We start from the raw sequence: 12,346 nt of genomic DNA, 5'->3' as shown, positions 1-12,346 counted from the left end.
GGGTCCTGCTAAAAGCTATGGTGTTGCCAGGGTAATTTCTAGAGCCGGGAGGGCTCAGACCTCCCAGTGCTTCCACTCTCAAGCCCTTATCTCTTTAGGGCTCCTCCTCCCTGAGGCCACACCCAGGGATAGCAGGGCCTGCTCACAGCCGGTGCTTAGAACTTGAAGGCTGGGAATCAGTCTTGGCCGAGGATTCTCCAGGCAAGAATACTGGAGTGGGTAGCCATTCCCAGGGGATCTTCCCGACCCAGGGATCACGCTGGAGTCTCCTGCATTGCAGGCTGATTCTTTACTGTCTGAGCCACCAGGGAAGCCCTCCTTTCCCTTGGCAGAGGAGTTGGTGGGTGAGGCAGGGTCTTACAGGAAGCCTGGAGATTCTCCCCAGGGAGTAGGGATGGGGAAGCTGATGGTCTTGTCCCCAGCAGCCTGGGTGGAAGATGGAGTGTTTGGAAGAAGGAAAGGAAGAGAAGATATGAAACAGTAGTGATGGGCAAGCAGGTAGGACAAGAGTTGTGTACCCACGATGGGCACCTGGGCTTGAGGACCCCAAAATGACATGGCACATGGCCAGGGAGGAGCAAAGGATATAGAAGATCTTCTTTTTAGAGGGCCTGAGGTTTGCTTCCCCAAGACACAGCTGCAGGGTGCAAAGGGTGACGGGTTGGCTGTTGGGAAGACTCCTTCCTGCTGTCTTCTCCAGGGAAGGACATGGTTTGAAAGGCTTCCTGGACTGGGGAGGGAAGGTGACATTTTTGCCCCTCTCTCCGCAGGCTGCTGCTGAAGTGCGGTTAGTGACGAGCCTACAGCTGTGTTTTTGCACTGCTCCACCCTCCCTCCCGTCGCCCGTCCCACAGGGCTCCCCTCCCTCCCTCCCTTGTCCTCCCCCTGCTGGCGGGTGACTCACTCTGCTCTTGTGCAACAGCCCAGGCTCTCGGAGCAGAGTTGTTTTCCTCGGTGCATCAGCTCCCCTCCTGATTTATGTCTTTCCATTTGGGTTAATGCTTTCCACATTTGGGTCTGAAGATTAGTGTGTGGCTCAGGGCTGCAGCCACCAAAACCCCAGCGCCCTGCTTGGGTCTGGCATGGAGAAGCCAGCTAGCCAGCCAAACAGACAGCCAGACAGACAGAGGGCAGCTTGGAGCTTTACCTGGAGGCCATCCTGCCTCTGGCCAGCCTCCTTGCCTCCCGGAGAAGGCAGAGGGAGGGAGGCTCACAGCCTCTGCACCCGGCTTGCCCGGGACTTGTGCTGTTTCCTGTGAAGGGCGCACAGCGTGGAGGGTGCGAAGAGGTAATCGCCCGAGCCTGTGACTTCCCATCAGAGGAGCTGCATCGTCGTCGGGAAGTGAGCAGCACAAGTCATAGGGCGTGGAGAAGTGATATCTCTGTGGCTGTGAAAGCTGCCGTACAACACATTGTGTGTGTGTGTGTTTCTCTCTCTCTCTTCGTGGAACAATAATATTACCTTCGTTGCCATGGTGTTGTTGTGGGGGTGGCTAATTGGACGCAGACCTGATACGGGCTGGTGTCCATAGTGATTATCGGACGCAGCCGTGGAGCCCGCTTGCATTTGCTCCCCTAGCTTGAGAGGCTGGCGGGGCATCATCGCCATGGCGATGGGCGCCCTGGGGTAGGGTGGCACCCTGGTCCGGAAATGGACCCAGAAACCAGGGCTTAGGCAGGGGCCGGAGCAGCCCTGATCACTTCCAGGGCTGGAGCACAGCCTGGGTTTGCTGAGGACCAGGGTTTAAGGAACTCCTCATCCTCCTCGGAGGCCCTGGACCACAGGGGAGCGGATGGGGCGTCTGTGGCACCGGGAGGGCCGGGGGGTTGACTCGAGGCTGCTTGCTGTGCAGCTGTTCCCCTGGGCCTGCTCACCTGGCAGGTGCCATCTTCCCACCAAGGTTGTAGCATCCATGCAGAATGGGGTAGGTTTTAAACTCTTTGTTGAGTGTGAATCCCAGGAATGTATCTGTGTTAGTTTTATTCTTACTGAATATGTCATATATAGATGAATTCTGACATTTGATGAGCACTAAGAAATACAGCAGGCTTCCCAAGTGGTGCTAGTAGTAAAGAACCCGCCTGTTAATGCAGGAGACATGAGAGATGCAGGTTAGATCCCTAGTTCAGGAAGATCTGCTGGAGGAGGGCATGGCAACCCACTCCAGTATTCTTGCCTGAAGAATCCCATGGACAGAGGAGCCTGGCAGGCTACAGTCCATGGGGTTGCAAAGAGTCAGACATGACTGAAGTGACATGAGCACATTTTTACTGAATAGGTAATATATAGATGAATTCTGACATTTGACAAGCACTAAAAAATAGAGTGAACGTTGGCCTACCTCTTACCCCGTCCTCTGCCTCTCAGTTCACCTCTCAGAAGTGAGCAAGTTATCACTTTCTTGTGGGTGTGGAGGAAATCATGCAGATGTTTGCAAATGTACATGTGTCTTTATTTCCCTTCACACTGTGATGGCTTCCTCTTCTTCACCTTGCTGCTGCTGCTGTTTTTTAAACCCTGTAACAATAAATCAATGGAAAGAGCATATTTTGTTTGTTTTTTAAAACGCCTTCCTGCCTCATTTCACCAGTGTGCCTTCCTGGAGGAATTTTGATGTCCACAGATGTCCATGGCCCTGATCTGGGCCTTGTGGGCACAGGCATGAACAGAACAAGCCAGCCCTGTTCGAATACCAGCGTCTCGTGTTGTCTTTTCAATAATGAAATAAGCAGAAAATCATGATCCTTGGGCACTTAGAACTTTACCTTGCCCTGTTACAGAAAGGGAGGTGTTGGTTTTCTCTCGCCACAAATGTAGTAGTTTCACATCCCTTCCATAAATCTGAAGAGCCAAAGTCTGAGATGAGTCATGAGGTTAAAAATCAGTGTCCCAAGACTGGCTTCTCCTGGGGGGAGGCGGGGGCATCCATTCCTTTCTTTTTCCATCTTCTAGAAGCTCCTTCCAGGACTCGGGGCTGCATGTCTTACTGCTTTTTCTCCCCATTTCTGGCCTCACTTTGGCTTCCTTCCCTCTTTGACCTCATCTCCTTCTTATAAGGACCTTTGTGAGTGTATTTAGGGTCCAGCCAGATAACCTTCTCATCTCAAATTCCTTAGCTTAATTACACCTGGCACATCCCTTTTTTCTTTTTGCAAGTTCCAGAGATTAAGATGTCGCTCCATTTGGGGGCCCGTTTTTCAGCCTGCTCCAGGGAGTAGCTTTCAGTACTTGTAGAAGAGCAAGTTTGTGTGAGAGAATGTCATTAACCAAGTCGGGCCCTTCCCAGGTGTTTCCTATTGGTGGAAATGGCCAAGACTTGAACTATTCCTTGAAGGTCTGATGTTCTAAATCAATGCAGCTCACTGTTTACAGTGGCCAAGACATGGACTCCTCAATGCCTGTGGACAGACGAATGGATAAAGATGTAGTACATATATACAATGGAATATGATTCAGCCATAAAAAAAGAATAAAATCATGCCATTTGCAGCAACATGCATGGACTCAGTTCAGTTCAGTTGCTCAGTCCTGTCCAACTCTTTGTGACCCCACGGACTGCAACACGCCAGGCTTCCCTGTCCTTCACAAACTCCCAGAGCTTGCTCAAACTCACGTCCATCGAGTCAGTGATGCCATCCAACCATCTCATCCTCTGTCATCCCCTTCTCCTCCTTCCTGCCTTCAATCTTTCCCAGCATCAGGGTGTTTTCCATTGAGTCAGTTCTTTGCATCCGGTGGCCAAAGTATTAGAGTTTCAGCATCAGTCCTTCCAATGAATATTCAGGACTGATTTCCTTTAGGATTGACTGGTTTGATCACCTTGCAGTCCAAGGAACTCTCAAGGATGGACTAGAGATTATCATACTAAGTGAAGAAAATCAGAGACAAATACCATGTATCACTTATATGTGGAATCTAGAATAGGACACAAATGAGTTTACCTACAAAAGAGAAACAGACTCACAGACATACGGAACAGACAAGTGGTTGCTAAGGAGTGGGGTGGGAGAGGGATGGATTGGGAGTTTGGGGTTAGCAAATGCAAACTATTATATATAGGGTGGACAAGCAACAAGGTCCTACTCTATCACATAGGGGACTATATTTAATATCCTATGATAAACCATAATGGAAAAGAATATGAAAGAAAATGTTTATATATGTATAACTATATCACTTTGCTGTATAGCAGAAATTAACACAACATTGTAAGTCAAATATACAAAAAAAAAAAAAAGAAAGTGGTGCAGCTTACAGTTGGGTCTCTGCATTACCTGGGGATTGTGGGGAAGGCCCAGAGGCCCAGATCTTATCCTGTGTCCATAAGCCTTGACCTTGTGCCCTTCGTGAACTCTTCATTGACTCTGCTCCTCAGTGAAGTTTGAGAAGCACCCCTCTTAGGAGTCATCTCTGGGGATGATAATGTGTGTGTGTTGGGTGCGGGGGGTGGGTATGTGTGGGAGGTGGAACGTCTTGTCTTCCGTGAGTAAGCACCGAAGCTGGGCTGCAGACAGGAAGCGCTGGAGGAGACCAGAGGAGGGGCTGGTGTCTGCAGAAGCAGCCGCCACCTGAGCCACACCTGGGAGGCAGGCAAAGGCGCGGCTGCATGGAGAAGCAGGGAGGGTGCGCCAAGCAGAGCGGAAGCCTTGACGGCAGCGCAGAGGTAGGAACAGGCATGCTACCTGTGGAGACACGGAGGCCGTGTGGAGCCAGAGGGACAGGAACGGGGAACTGGGCCGACAGGAGGAGCACTTGACAAGATTCACCTGCGAGTGTTTGCAGGCTCAGGATAGGGCAGAGGCAGGATTCTGTCTGCAGTGTCGTCACGGGATGAAGGCTGGGTGGTGGCAGGGAAGGTGGAGAAAGGGTGATTTAAGAGGAAATCTGAGTGGCTAATTGAGCAGGTGTGTCGGGCGCCGGAATGCTATGAGCCAGCCGGACAAGGTCCCTGATGTTGGAAGTCTGCTTCGGGGTGAGGAGGCGTGGGTGGGGTTGGGCAATAAGCAGACAAATCCAAATAAACAAGGAGGGCCTCAGCCCGTGGTAAATGCTGTGCAGGATTAAATTGGTTCCTGTGGTTGGAAGTGACTAAACAGTGGCTTTAGATCGGTGCTTGTGGGGGAACCTCCCACTTAAGCCGATGTCTGGATCCGGCCATGGGAACGAATTGCTGGGGGAAAGGCAAAGGTAACAGCCCATGCCAAAGCCATGAGGAAGGACCAAACTTTTTCCAAGGAGCAGCTAGGACAGCGAGGTCGAAGCTTAATCTGCAGCGATGGAAATGTTCTGGTCATTTCCGGGTCATCCGTTCTGGTCATGTGGCCACCAGCCCCATGTGACAGCTCGGTACTTGAAAGGTGTCTGGGAACAGTTAGGAACCGAATTTCACATTTTATTTTAGTTGTCACTGTTTTAACTTTAAAAAAGCAACATACGTCTGGGAACCACACTGCATTGAGTGGCACAGAGCAAAGAAGGTTGGTGTGGCTGGAGGGGATGTGGTATAAAATGATGAGGGATCGGGTAGGTAGAAGGGCAGACTTTATTGCTTTGTGAATTAGGCGAAGTAGTTTGGATTTCTTTTTTCAAAGAGCAGTGCAAAGTCTTTGGATGACTTTGGTTGAGGGGGTTGATGTAATCTGATGACTGTATTCTAAGTTCTCTCTGGTTGCCGTGTAGAGAATAGGTTGGAGGGGATGGAGAGCCAATTTGAAGATCATTGTGATGATACAGGGAGTGGTGATGGTGCCCTGGGAACGGGGTGGCAGCACTGGGTGGATTCTGGATGAACTTTGGAGGTGGATTGACCGGAGTTGAGAGGGATTAGATTGGGAAGGTGGAGAACTTGACCCTGGGTAGCAGCATTGTGAGAAGTCTGCTCAGAAGTCTGGCTAAGTCTCAAAGTCTGGGTAAACTGTACCCAGATCCCTGACCTGCAGAAACTGAGACCCCATGTCTGTTTGAAACCACTGAGGTTTGGTTTAATTTGGTACACTGTGGGCTTCCCTGGTGGGTCATTGGTAAAGAATCTGCCTGCCAGTGCAGGAGACATGGGTTCGATCCTTGAGTTGAGACGATCCCTGGAGAAGGGAATGGCAACCCACTCTAGTCTTCTTGTCAAGATAATCCCATGGACAGGGGTGCCTGGTGGGCTACAGTCCATGGAATTGCAGAGAGTCGGACATGACTGAGCACACAATACTGATACACAGTAATATTATTTATTACTAATTAATCATTATTATTTGCTTATTTGCTAGTAATTCTATTAGTAAAATAACTAGTAGAAGAGGCAAAGGCAGTGTCCTCAAAACCCTTCATCTCCTGGCTTTACTTTCCTCTATGTTGGCAGCATTTTCTAGCTTAGTCACCTCTTCAGAAAGATGCTAAAAACTCTTAGTAATTCCAAGGAAAGAGGAATATCACTGGGCAGCTTTCCAGTGGAGCCTAGGATGGCGTAGTTGAGAGGTGGGGTCATCCTAACCCCCATGGACTGTGGAAGGAATAAGAGTGATACCCAGAGGAAAATTAAGGTCAGCTGATTCCGGTGGGAGAGGAATGGAAATCTACCCGGCATGGTAACCAATGAGACGTGGCAGTGATGGAATCCTTGATGTGAGCCTGGATGGCATTTGAGGGGACAGGTCCAGCTCTCAGGCAGAGAGGGACCTGAATGGCTGGTGTCATCAACATCAAGGGAACAGTCTCAAGTGTAAAGGCAACAACTGCGAGGAGCTCGGGGAATGAGGTCGTGGGAAGTGGTGATCCCCGCGTTAACCGTGTGTGAGATTTGGTGTGCCCGTGTCCACGCAAGGACATTAAGAAGAGAAAATGGCAGTGAGATGCCAGGCAGGCAGATAGGGACCATTCTTCTGAAAAGTCCAGCAGCCAGATTTTGTTCCTCTGTGCTAATAGGCGAGGTTGCCAGTTGCAGGCCTAGAACTATAATGAAATTAATCACAAAAAGGCAAGGCTGCCAGGAACCATATACATCACTTGTTTCATCATCTGTTAAACCTGAATTATTCCCCCAAGACTTCTTTTAACCTAAAGTTTCCGTTTCCTCCTTCTGAGCCTTCAGAACTCCTAACAAGGAGGGGAATAGCTGCCTCTTTTCCTCCCTCTTTCCTGGTCGCCTGTGAAGGTGCTAAGGAGCTAGATTAATAATAAGCTGAGAATATTCCTCCAGCCCAGCAGGAGTGAAGAGAGAGGTCCTGGCCCTGTCCTGTCCCCATCAAGTGCCTTTTGGTATGAAGTGGAGCCTGATTGTGAGTTTGGGAGGAAGTTAGCTGTCAGGTCTGAGCAATGCTTGGTTTGTGAGAGAACAAAGATTTCTCAGGAAATAAGATTGGGCAGAGGCCATCACATGGACTGGCCACAGGGAGACTAATTTTGTAAAAGTCATGAAGATGCAGCTTTGTTTTTTTTTTTTTAACATTTTATTTTGTGTTGGGGTGTAACTAATTTACACTGTTTTGGTAGTTTTAGGTGCACAGCAGAGAGAGTCATACATAGATGTGTATCCATTGTCCCCCAGACTCCCCTCCCATCCAGGCTGCCACATAACACTGAGCAGAGTTCCCTGTGTTATACAGTAGGTCCTTGTTGGTTATCCATTTTAAATATAGCTGTGTACAGATGTCCATCCCAAACTCCCCAACTATCCCATTCCCCCCATTCTCCCCCTCCCCACAGCCATGAGTTCTTTCTCTAAGTCTGTGAGTCTGTTTTGTAAGGAAGTTCATCTTTGTATCATTTCTTTTTAGATTCCACATATAAGGGATGTCATACACTATTTCTCCTTCTCTGACTTACTTCACTCAATATGACAATCTCTAGGTCCATCCACGTAGATGAAGCTTTTTTTTCAAGCCCAAGTGTTACCTGCAGACACAATGGCACTGTTGTAACTGCCTGGGATGGCTCGCTTCCCTGTGGTATCAGGTGTATTCCATAGAGCAAGCGTGCAGAGTGTTAGAGGGTTCACTTCATGCCTCACCATCCAACTTGGCCACCTGAGCAAGAATCCTGGGGGAGACATAAATTGGAAGAGGAATTAAGAACTCCAATTCGTCCCTCACTTCCAGCCTCCACACGGAGAGAGGCTGACTGCCTCTGCAAAGTCCACTCCAGGCCAGTGGAAAGATGCCCCTCTCAGGTCACTTGACACTGTGACCCACTTTAGACTTCTCACCAGCCAGAGACGCAAAGTGCCCGCCTGCTCCGGCTGCCCCCTTCAGCCTGTGTAATGGTTGGAAACCTGGCAGGGCTTTCTGCATCACCTTTCCTGGAGCTCCGCGGGAATGCGTCCTGGCCTTGCAGGGGCTGGTGGGGCAGGCACTGTTTGGTAAACAGGGGCGGGACTGGGGCAGAGGGGGAACTGGACGGGCGGGTCCCCGACTCCCTCTGCTTTTTTCCAATGACTCACAGGCTGTGATGCTGGAAGGGGCCTCTGGGATAGATCATCTGCTCCAGCAGGCTTATTTCACAAGCGCGATTTCAGAAACAGGGCTCAGGGAAGGTCCCAGAGCAGTGAGTGTAGGGGGAGGGGGACGTGGGACCCGTCACTCGTGTCCACTCATGTCCACTCCCAGGGCCACACGTGCCCTTATTTATTTAGACCCTGATACTGGGAAAGATTGAAGGCAAGAGGAGAAGAGAGTGGCAGAGGATGAGATGGTTAGATAGTATCACCTACTCAGTGGACATGAATTTGGGCAAACTCCAGCAGATAGTGGGGAACAGAGGAGTCTGGCCTGCTGCAGTTCACGGGGTCGCAGAGTCGGACACAACTTAGCAACTGGACAACAACATATATATGGCAGGGATGGGTAGGAATGGAGTTTGGTTTTGGACATGTTGAATTTGAGGTGTCAGTGGCCTGTGTTTCTGAAGCAAAATGTGGTTTATCAGACTTCCCTGGTAGTCCAGTGGTTAAGAGTCTGCCTGCCAATGCAGGAGACTTGGGTTCAATCCCTGGGTCAGGAAGATCCCCTGGAGGAGAAAATGGCAACCCACTCCAGTGTTTTTCCCTGGAAAAGCCCGTGGACAGAGGAGCCTGGCAGGTCTACAGTCCATGGGGTCGCAGAGAGTCGGACACGACTTAGCAACTAAACAACAAGGTTTTGTATTCTCAGAATAGAGGGTACTAGGAGTTGCTGTTTTCAATGAGGTCGACAGGAAGGGTCTCCAGTTGCGAACGTTTGAACAGAGACCCGAATAAAATCAGGGAACAAACCTGTGGGGTCTGAGAAGTGTGTTCTGTGGGGTGGGGAGGAAAATGCATGGGCCAAGAGTGGACAGGCCTTCATTGGGTCTGGAATAGAGGAAGATGGGAAGGTGGGAAAGATTTGACTGGAGGCATGACATGATTTCTTTTAAAGACTGAGATGAAATTCACCAAACCTAAAATTAACCTTTTAAACTGTAAAATTCACTGATCCTTAAGTGTATTTGCAATATTGTGTGACCATCTCCTCAGTCTAGTCCCAAAACATCTTCAGCAACCCCAAAGGAGACCTTGTACCCTTACACATTCATTGCTCATCGCCCCCATCCATCCCTCCCCGCCACTTGAAGCTCATGGTCTTTAAAGACTTTTTTAAACTATCTTCTTTTTCTGAATGGTGGGAGGAATTTCTTTTGGCTTTAGTGTAGGAATGGTGCTTGCCTTGAGCAGGTGGCTTGTTTTATCCTAAGGACACGGAGGACCCTTTAGCCAAACACATTTCCCCTCTTTGCTCTGGCTGCAAAGCTTCATGCCAGATTTGGGGGCCACCCCTTCTAGTGTCGGAGAGATTGGACTGGAGAGGTCCCTGACCATAGCCAGACCGCATCTTATTTTTCCTGCTCCAATTTTCTCTATCCACTTTGGCGCTCCCAGGGTCTGGACCAGGGAAATGGATCATGGGAACTTTCACTAATTCTCTCCCCTCCACTCCATCCTCCCAGCTTCTCCCCACTCTGAAATCAGACGTGCTGCACTTGACCTCCCTGCCTCGGGGTTTTGTGCCCACACCACGTGTCCCCCCCACTGCCAGTGTGGAAATCAACAGCTCCAGAAATAGCATGCGTGGCAGCCCGCCCTGGGTCATTAGGGTGATTTATTTCTCTGTTAGAGACGCCGGACTGGGTGAGGATTTACCTTGAGTCCCTTCATTGCGCTGGGCTGAGCCTTGTGAAAAGAGGCTCGGTAATTAGGGCCGCGTGGAGCCTCCCTCAGCCCAGCCTGTGCGGGTTTAATGAGAGTCAGCCAGAGGCCAGGGAGCTTCAGGTTGGCACACGTGGTCCCCATCTCCTGAACTCTCATTGACTCAACTTAGGGGCCCAGAGGACCGGACTGTTAAGAGGTGAGGAGGTTGCCAGCAGCTGGGTTCCCTGGGACCTTGAACCCCTTCTCCATCCTCCTTCCGACCCCAACCCACCTTCTTGGTGCCCCTAACAGAACCTCAGTTTCGCTGGCTCAGTAATGTATTCTCCCCACCACCTTTCTTTTTTAAAGCAGCACAAGCCTCTCCTTCACTCTCTTTAATGTTACTGAAATTGTACCTGGTGCAATTGTGCCTTGACAGCGAGGTGGGGGACGTCTGCTCTGGGTGAAGCCCCAGCCTCCCTTTTGACCCAGCCCATCAGGATTTTATTCTCTCCCCTCCTTCTGGATATACTCCCTAACAGGCGGATGCATTTCTTATTTTCAATTATTTTCTTATTAGAGGATGCTTAGGGCCCTGGCGGGGCAGGCTTCCCTGGTGCCTCAGGAGTAAAGAATCCGCCTGTCAATGCAGGAGATACGGGCTCAATCCCTGGGTCGGGAAGTCCCCTGGGGAGAAAATGGCAACCCACTCCAGTATTCTTGCCTGGGAAACCCCATGGATAGAGGGGCCTGGCGGGCTACAACCCATGGAGTCGCAAAGACTAAGACACATCTGAGTGACTGAAAACCATCACATCATTGGGGCCTGTGGATTTCAGAACTCAGGGACCTCAGACTTCAGCCCTTCTTCCATTTCTGAGCTGTAAAGGGGTCATCGTTTCTGAGCTCAGCGGTGGTGGGCTGACTGCCTTCTGAGATCTTAGGCTTGCTGAGTCCATCCTCTTCACAATGATGAAGGTTTTGGAACTGTTTGAGGGAGCTGTTCAGAAAGGCCTCTTGATTGTTTCATTCATTCATCATCCATCATGATTCAGTGAATCTTTATTGAATGTCTTCAGTGTGCAAGGCATGTCTGCTGGATGCATTGTAGACACCCAGCATGGGCACCTGGCCCCCTGCATCCCAGGGACCAACAAGCTCATTGCCAAGCAGGGACAAGTCCATGCCACGCTCCAGCATCAGCCTTTTCTGGCAAGTGTTATTGACATGGTGATGATGCTTAGTGCTTCTCAAAAGCATCCTGGCCCACTTCTTCCCTGGTGATCCCATCTTCCGGGAGACATGTGCCTGCTCAGCAGAAATCAGGGCAGTTTGTGTATACACCACCACCCCCGCGCCCCGCCCCTGCCCTCCCCCCACACACAAACACAAACACAAACACAAGCCACCCGGGGAGGCCAGGCCCTGCTCCCTCTGCAATCTGGGCGGGTGGGATGTTTCCTTCACGGATAGTTTCTTTTGTGAGTTTTCCCATGCATACCTGAACCTCTTAATGGACTCTCCTAAAACTAAGTGGGAATCACAGTTGTTCCCTTCGTTTAGAGGGCAGGGGAAAACCTTTCGTGTAACTGTTCCCTGTATCTGCTTGTGCCTTGGGGAGGTCCTTTGTTAAATTGACAGAACCATTTTTGGTTATTTGAGAGCCACTGAAGGATTTCCAGGTTGGTCTGAGGGGATCCTTGTAGCTTCTAGGCCTCCTCTGCCTGCAAAGGCCTCTAGAACTGGGATCTCTTGGGAATCTATGCTACAGCTCTGAACCTCTCACTCCATGCCCCTATCTGTGCTGTAGTTCAAGTAGCTTTGATTCATGCTGAGATCATGCCTGATCCCCCAGCAGATCTCTTAGCACACCCATTGGGATCCATGAAGAAGCTTTGGTCTGAAACTGGATTTCTGCACCGACCACAGTTCTTACTGATTTCATCAGCTTGTGCAACCTGAGTTGATTCACTTTTCCCATCATGTTTAACGGGCTTCCCTGGTGACTCAGATGCTAAAGAATCTGCCTGCAATGTGGGAGACCCAGGTTCGATCCCTGGGTTGGGAAGATCCCCCAGAGAAGGGAATGGCAACCCACCCCAGTATTCTTGCCTGGAGAATTCCATGGACAGAGGAGCCTGGCAGGCTGCAGGCCATGGGGTCACAAAGAGTCAGACACGACTGAGTGTCTAACACTTGGTTTTAACTGAAAC

At 50.2% G+C, this 12,346-nt stretch overlaps 1 protein-coding gene across 3 annotated transcripts in view; it reads left to right on the top strand.

Annotated features, from left to right (window-relative positions):
- GAS7 (growth arrest specific 7) overlaps positions 1-12,346 on the top strand; it is a 209,033-nt gene that overhangs the window by 59,878 nt on the left and 136,809 nt on the right. Inside the window, exon 1 of one of the 3 annotated variants that reach the window (XM_070389494.1) lies at positions 5,195-5,478. The exons of the other annotated variants lie outside the window; for them this stretch is intronic. Coding sequence (XP_070245595.1) covers positions 5,210-5,478 — 269 coding nt within the window. The 5' untranslated portion in view covers positions 5,195-5,209. Of the gene's footprint in view, positions 1-5,194; positions 5,479-12,346 lie in introns of those variants that run through there. 3 annotated transcript variants of the gene reach the window in all.

Source organism: Bos mutus, chromosome 19 (assembly GCF_027580195.1).
Source record: "Bos mutus isolate GX-2022 chromosome 19, NWIPB_WYAK_1.1, whole genome shotgun sequence".
NCBI lineage: Eukaryota > Metazoa > Chordata > Mammalia > Artiodactyla > Bovidae > Bos > Bos mutus.
This window is presented reverse-complemented; position numbering and strand designations above follow the sequence as displayed.